The sequence below is a fragment of the Carex rostrata genome, chromosome 5, assembly GCF_964058835.1.
Source record: "Carex rostrata chromosome 5, lpCarRost1.2, whole genome shotgun sequence".
NCBI classification, from domain to species: Eukaryota; Viridiplantae; Streptophyta; class Magnoliopsida; order Poales; family Cyperaceae; genus Carex; species Carex rostrata.
This window is the reverse complement of record NC_135922.1, coordinates 665,422-673,240: the sequence shown is the minus strand read 5'-3', so window position 1 is coordinate 673,240 and position 7,819 is coordinate 665,422. Positions and strand designations below refer to the sequence as shown.

Below are 7,819 nucleotides of genomic sequence, written 5' to 3'. Positions count from 1 at the left end.
CAATTATTGAGATAAGGTAAATAATTTCATTCATCATTCATTATAAAATGAATAAAGAAATATTTGAAATTGTTTGATAATTAAAAGATTAAATAAACTTTTGAAAAAAATTCATGATTTTATTTTGAAGGTATAGATATTAATTAGATGGATTTGCAGCATGGGCCGAGTCCAAGTGCTATCAAGTGCTCAAGTGCCCCATCCATTTCCATTACCTACTACCACAACACCATCACATCAACATTTTCATCACTTTCAATTTTCAAAATTTATTTATGAGTTGCACCGGATTGCATTCTTTTCTCGCTCTATATATATATATATATATCTCTCTCTCTCTATATATATATATAACATCAACAACCACCAAAACCGGACCACCCAATAGTTAATTAATTAGGCTTCTTCCATTCATAATACATATAATTAATTAATGACGATTCTCTCTGTTACCAGAACTGCCCAGTACTACGTTCGACCCGACGGAGCCACCCCGTCAGACACCCTGTGCCTCTCTGTGATCGATCGTGTGGCGGGTCTGCGTCACTTGGTGCGATCGCTGCACGTGTTCAAAGGAGGCCATGAGGCCCGCAGAGTTCTAAAGAATGCCCTATCGAAGGCGTTGGTGAAGTACTACCCATTTGCGGGGCGGTTTGTGGACCCGGTGCAGGAAGGTGAGGAGGTGCGGGTGGCGTGCACAGGAGAGGGAGTGTGGTTTGTGGAGGCAGAGGCCGGGTGCAGTCTCGAGGAAGCCAACTACCTCGACCATCCTCTCCTCATCTCGCAAGACGACCTCCTTCCCGAGCCCGATACCGATGTCGATCCCCTCACTTTACCCCTTATGATACAGGTACGTACACTCACTCACACACAGAAATCAGAATTTTGCTTGTGCTATCAATTGGGAGCAAGGCACGTCTGAGAGGTATCAGACTCTTAACTCGGTTAATTTAATGCCAGCTCAGAACCGTCTGATTCGCTTCGTGATCCGTGTGCATTTAATTTGCACGAATATTAAAGTGGAGCACACATATATTGAATTGAAGTGTCCACACGGATCACCGATCACGAAACGAATGGAACGGATCCGACCGATCTCTGGTTCACGTGCTAAACGAGTAGGTAAGCAATAATTAATTGTATTTAGTGAAGCTCCCGGCCTGTTAATTATATCCAATCTTTTGGGGAATTGAGACACAACAAAGTCTGCAAATCATTCTAAAAATAATCTCTATTTATTTATTTATTTATTCGAAAAACACTTTAAAACTGAATAAGCCCTGTTTAATTATTTCAGACCTCTGCTTCTATTAACATAACCTGTAAAACGCCTCAGAGCATAAAATGAAATTACAGTTAGACCCTCCCAAGATTAGCTATTTACAAAGTGAACTAAAAACTCTGTTTTACTAATCTTGACTGGACATGTAAGGCACTGAATTGAAATTGTTTCAAAGACTTCATTCGTTAATTCAATTTGGTTCCTCTTATTCTATAAATAAATATAAGCAGCAGCCAGCCAATAATTAATTATATATGTACAGCACAATCAAACATTAATTAATAGTCAACCGCATTTTGTAATGGATCAGGTCACTGAATTCACATGTGGCAGCTTCGTAGTGGGCCTCATCTCGGTGCACACCATCGCCGATGGGCTCGGAGCGGGCCAGCTCATGAATGCCATCGGAGCCATGGCACGTGGGCTCGACAAGCTCCCGGTAGAACCTGTATGGGCCCGCGACCTCATACCGAACCCGCCCAAGCTCCCACCTGGGCCCCCGCCCGAGTTCCCCTGCTTTGCATTACAGTACCACACCACCGACCTCTCAACAGCAGACATCAACAGCATAAAGGCTCGCTACTTTGAAGCCACGGGCCAACGCTGCTCGACTTTTGATGTGTCAATTGCCAAGGTGTGGCAGGCACGGGTACGGGCCATCAGGTTGGGCCCACAAGAGCGGGTGCATGTTTGCTTCTTCGCAAACACCCGACACTTGCTGCAGCAGGTGCTGCCTAAGGAGGGCGGCTTCTACGGCAACTGCTTCTACACGGTGACAGTGACGAGCACGAGTGAGGCGGTGTCACGTGCGGAGCTGCCAGATGTGGTGAAAATGATACGGGATGAGAAGGCGAGGTTGCCGGCTGAGTTTGCGAAGTGGGCAGCAGGGGACTTCACGGAGGACCCATACGAGTTGACGTTCTCATTCAATTCATTGTTTGTGTCGGACTGGACACGGTTGGGGTTCCTGGAGGTTGATTACGGGTGGGGCCCACCGGTGCATGTAATACCATTTGCATACTACCAGTTCATGGCGGTGGCCATCATAGGGGCCCCGCCAACGCCGAAGAAGGGGGTGAGAATCATGACGCAGTGCGTGGAGAAGGAGCACTTGCTCACCTTCCAGCAGGAGATGAAGGCTGTTGCCTTCTAACTGCTCATGAATTAATTAAGTTGTTTTTAATTTGTTTTACATTACATTACATTACATTACATTGCATGCATGTATGTATGTATGTATGTATATGTCAAGTGTGGATGATTTTCTTTTCTTTGTTTGAACAAATTAATATTCCTCTGCAATTAATATTTTGCAATTAATGTTAATATATACGATCTTTTTGCATGCTTTCAATTTAATATTTTGCAAGTTCACCTAATTTGTGATTTGTGTAATTTGATCAATCAATCATATATGTACATACATGATTGAAATAGCTAGCTCTGATCGATGTTTTACAATTCCTTATATATATATATTGTTTGTTTCACAGAATAGAAGACTTAATATATAAATTCTACCGTACCATGCATATATGATCCCTGTTCCCTGTTCCCTAGCTAGCTAGCCTAGCTCTTCTCATTCTAGCCAGATTGATTTGCTAATTGGGCATGAGCATGAGCCTCAGCCTCAGCCTCAGCCTCAGCCTGCTTGGCGATGTTAAGGAAAACTTCCTCCAGAGTCGTTAGGCCGAGTTGTATGTCTGATATCCCAAATTCACTTTCTCTTTCTTCTAATTCCGCAAAGAAACTCTGCCATTTCACAACACAATTAATTAATACCAACAAATTAATTTAATTAATTCATAATACGTACATGATATATACATATACTTACTGTTAGGAGAGCCTCTTTATCACGAGGGATAACAAAGGTCAAAAACGCCTTGTTCTCCTCTTTCGGTTTCACACCGAGCCTCTGCACAAAATTATATCATTCCTCAGGATAATAATTAGCTAGGTATTATTAACAAATTAAAGTTCGATCAAATTCTAGCTAAATTAATGCATGGTACTAATTAATTTAATTTTGTATGTAATAAATATACATATAATTACTTCATAAAAGAAGCGTTTCACGGGCCCAAGATGAGGATCATCGATAGATCCTTGACCATGCATATGTGCAGAGAAGTTGACATTAGCAATATAACCGGTACCAAATCGGGATTTGAGGCGAATGGAGGTGCCGATGCAACGGAACTTCCCTTTTGCCATGATGGCAATACGGTCGCTCAGGATGTCGGCCTCCTCCATCGAGTGGGTCGTCAGAACTATTGCTCTTCCTTTTTTTGCATCCTCTATTATGTCCCATACATGCCTCCTTGTTATTGGATCCATACCTGTTGTCTGCAAATAAGCAGAGCAGTTAATAAATCTTGCTATGCATGATACTTTTACTGGTATATATATGGAGTAACTGCAGCGCATGTATATTTACCGGTTCATCTAGAAAAACCAATTTGGGGTCGCCGATGAGAGAAATAGCAACACTGAGACGGCGCTTCATACCGCCACTGAAACTCCCAGCTCTAAAATGAGCAGCATGTGCTAGTTTCACATCTACTAGCAATTTCTTCACTACCTGCATCCATTGGCAACAAATTTAATTAATTCTGTTAAATAAGTTCGAGTGGATCTTTTTAATTCCAGGTATTGTTACAAATTAAAGTGTACCGTTTTGGTTTCAGAAGGAGGCAAGCCTTTAATGCTGGCAAACAATGCAAGGTTCTCCTCTGCTGTCAATGCATCCCACAATATATCAAACTACATAACAAAAGGGAAAAAGAGAAAAGGTTATGGACTTGAATTGATGCGAAAATCAAAACAATATTAATTAATTAGATTATATATAACCTGTGGGCAAACACCAATCAATCTTCTGATATTGGCCATGCCAACAGAGCTCCTTACAGAATTGCCGTATATCAATGCTGTCAGAAAAGAAAATTAAGAATTGAATTGAATTGAATTGAATTGAATTGAATTGAATGTAAATCCAAACAAAGAAAAGAAAAGAAAAGAAAAGAAGAAATTAATTAAGACAAGTAATTAATATATAGATGTTTGTAAACTAAATACCATCACCGCCTGTGATGGGGGTAATGCCGGTAAGGCAACTAATCGTAGTAGTCTTTCCTGCTCCATTTGGCCCAAGCAGACAAAACAGTTGGTCTTTTGCAAGATTTACCCATATTCCCTAATAAATTATTTTAAATTAAGGAAGAAATTAACATATATAGGCATCTAACTAGCTAGCTACTTAGCTTTGGTTTTAATTAAAATTGAGATAGATATATACATATATACCTTAATAGAATGATATGGGGAAGTGCGCTTGCACTTGCAGCAGCATGCACTGCAACTGATGTTAAAGGTGCCGGGATATGTTTTCGTTAAACCACGCACTTGTACCGCCACATCGTCTCCTATTTCTATTTGTTGCTTCACAGATTTCTCCTCTGCAACCACATCCTCATCCTCATCCTCTTTCTCATCACTTGGAGATGTCTCTTCCACTGCTGGACTGGACCCCATCCAGCTCAAGATGCTTCCCTCTAATAAATTAATTTATATATATATTCATATACATAGAAAGAAGAACATGCAAATTAATTACAAGAGCATGTAATGTAACTAACCTCTCACCTTGCTACCTCCTCTTCCTGTCCAGTAACCAGGGTTCAAAAAGTAGAAAACCGATTTCCTAACACCATTTGCATTTGGTATTATATTGTCCAAGTAAATCGCCAGGATAAACCAGACACAAAATGTTGTTATGAGCCACTTGTATATTGTTTCCTGCATGCATGCACGAATGCATGTGTTGTGGAATTAATAATTAATATATATATAAAAAGAAAGAAAAAATTAATTAAACAAACAACATATATTATACGTAGTTAGTTACGTACAATGGTAATCACACAGTCGGGTTCTCTTTTAGTGCATTTGCTGATACTGTTCCAGCTAATACCTGGATCTTCAGCAGTAAAAGTTGCATCACTAAGAGTTTTCACAGCTTTTGCAAATAAGTTGGGAGGGAATAAAGACCACATAATCCGAGAACGTTTCTTATATGTCTTCGAATACGGAAACCCAATTGTTGTCACGAGCTACACAATTAAATCACAATTAATAAAAAATTAATTAAACAAACAAACAAACATGCATGATGCATGATGCATGATTGATGAGCTTAATTATATTACCTGAGTCAAGAAGCCAATTATGAAAATGGAGAAGCCGACAGTAGTGGCAGACGATGCTTTGCTAATAAAGGTCGAGATGACGAAAGCAAAGCTAATCTGCCAGGAATATATATATATATATATATGCATGTTATTATATATTAAGCTAGATATATAGCTAGGGAAATGAAATTATGAATTATAATTAAGCTTGAGTCAGAGTGTAGATCGAGTGTATATGTACCATGTTAAGTTGGAAGAGAAAGAACAAAAGGAAGAGCACGACAAAGCTATTGTTCTTAAAGAAGGGGAATTGGAAGATGATGCCGAAGAGCAGGGTGAGGAGAGAAGAGATGAGAGTAAGCATGGCCTCCCATGTGAACCAGGAGAGCCAATATGCCGATTCATACAGCCCCATCATCGACATGGCCTGCCGCAGCTTCAGCTCCTTCTCTGTTACCAGCGAGCTTATCTGGAATACAAACCCAAACATTGCTATTGCCAGAAAGAATGTGGGCCCCGCCTGTCCCAATGCAGAGAACGTCTTCGTTGGTGGGTGAGCGAATTCCTTCACCCCCACATTCCAGCTGAAATTCGGATCCCCAATGAGAGACCTTGCAATTTCCCTCTCCGCAGCAATTTGAAGGGGGATCTGGAACTTGAAAGTGGGGTCCTCATAACGGCCTCTCCTGGCTATTCCTGTAGAATTGGTCTGTATGGCGTAACTTATAACCGTTGCATTTGCATTTTTGACGGTGAAGTGAAGAGCACCAGGACAACGCAAAGGATTGTCTAACATCCACTTGTCAACCTCATCCTGAGTCTTAAATGACATAACCTTGTTGGATGGAATGGGGCGTCGGGGGTTGTTGGTCATAATTGCCTCTACAATGGATGCAATGCGGGAGGAGGAGGAGTTGCCGCTCCAGAAGAAGTCATAGCAAGGGGTTTTGACGAAGAACTTGTCCTCGCAGGGGGGGATGGCATTCATCAATTCAGATGTTAACGCTTCTGGGTCACGGACGTTGTTGTAGGCAGTGCTGCTGCTAAACCGCTGTTGCACGGCCTTGTTCGTGCAAAAAATGAGGAAGATGAAGAAGAGAGATGACAGCAGCTGCACTGATGCTGACCGCTTATGTCGCCATGTCAGTATAGCATTCTTCCGCAGCAATGCCACGTACTGCTGCCACATCAGCCCAACCTCCATTATATATATATATATAAGATCAATATCAAGATCAATATTCAATGGGATATATATATCATATACGTACAGTAGCTAGGTACCTACAATTGTTTTCTATTATTATGCATAGCTATTAATGTATTCTTGAAATGAAACAGTTGGTCCAGCGATGTAATTTAAGAATTGTGTGATCACAGCATAATTTCTAAAAAAAACAGAAAGAAAAGCGACAAGTACGTACCAATTTGACCACATTTAATTAATTCTGTAAGAGCTAAAACCCCTGCATGCATCAATTAGGAAAACGTTCGATCTTGTCATGATTAAAAAACAAAAGGCCTAGATTAATTGCGCCTTTCTCCGATATTCCAAATAATATTTCATTTTCTCCGATATTTCAAAAACATATATACATATTATTGTGTGATCAATTAGTAGATTTTGTTATTTTATTTAAAAAAAGAGTGGCTTAATTATTTTATCACCTACGGTTTAATACAAAATAATTAGTAACTAATTAATTAATTAATTAAGTCCAACCAAAATAACGGGCTAAAAAATTAGTCTTACGGAACATCACATTAATTTTAAGTTTTTAACACGTACTAATTAATTGTTGTTTTATCATCTCCGGCTTCATTAAAATGGAGTTGTCCATTGCACTAAACTATCTGCAAATTGTCTCTATCGTTAAAAAATTAAGAACTTGAAAATATAAATAAATATATAATTGCATTTTCGCTGACTTAATTTATTTGTAATTAATATTGGAAACGAACAAAAGAAAATATTAATAAATTAGAAGATAATTATTTGAAGGAGGCTCAAAATTCTAAACTAAATTAATAATTCTAAATAAATTAAGTATAATTATTAATTCTAAACTAATCAAGGCTCATAAATAAATTCTAAACAAATGTTGTAAGTGTATCCCTCCTCTATTATATAAATCACTCATATATGACGTTGTTAACAAAATAGGATATATAATAGAAAAATGACAGTTAAAAAAGTATAATAAGAGATATTAATTACTCCGCTTGATTAAATTTGGTAAATTTTTTTCTTCTAAAACTTTTTTTTTTTTTAATAAAGATATTAGTCCGCTTAAATGTGATAGCCGAATATAAATTAACTATGTAGAAATGTCTTTTAATAATG

At 38.8% G+C, this 7,819-nt stretch overlaps 2 protein-coding genes across 2 annotated transcripts; one reads left to right on the top strand and one right to left on the bottom strand.

The window, feature by feature from the left end:
* The first annotated feature begins 287 nt into the window (after nt 1-287).
* Nucleotides 288-2,654, top strand: LOC144554153 (acyl transferase 4-like). The gene is made up of 2 exons (XM_078302413.1): nt 288-850; nt 1,593-2,654. The coding sequence occupies exons 1-2, from the start codon at nt 434-436 to the stop codon at nt 2,433-2,435; spliced, it is 1,260 nt and encodes a 419-aa protein (XP_078158539.1). The 5' UTR covers nt 288-433; the 3' UTR covers nt 2,436-2,654.
* Nucleotides 2,655-2,827: 173 nt separating this feature from the next.
* On the bottom strand, nt 2,828-6,664 carry LOC144554087 (ABC transporter A family member 2-like). Its single transcript, XM_078302315.1, has 12 exons — nt 5,717-6,664; nt 5,494-5,589; nt 5,197-5,397; nt 4,924-5,083; nt 4,592-4,839; nt 4,364-4,481; nt 4,139-4,215; nt 3,959-4,048; nt 3,723-3,866; nt 3,341-3,631; nt 3,120-3,200; nt 2,828-3,034 (listed from the first exon to the last, which is right to left on the bottom strand). Exons 1-12 carry the CDS (start codon nt 6,662-6,664, stop codon nt 2,867-2,869), a joined length of 2,622 nt encoding a protein of 873 aa, XP_078158441.1. The 3' UTR covers nt 2,828-2,866.
* Between the last annotated feature and the right edge of the window lie 1,155 nt (nt 6,665-7,819).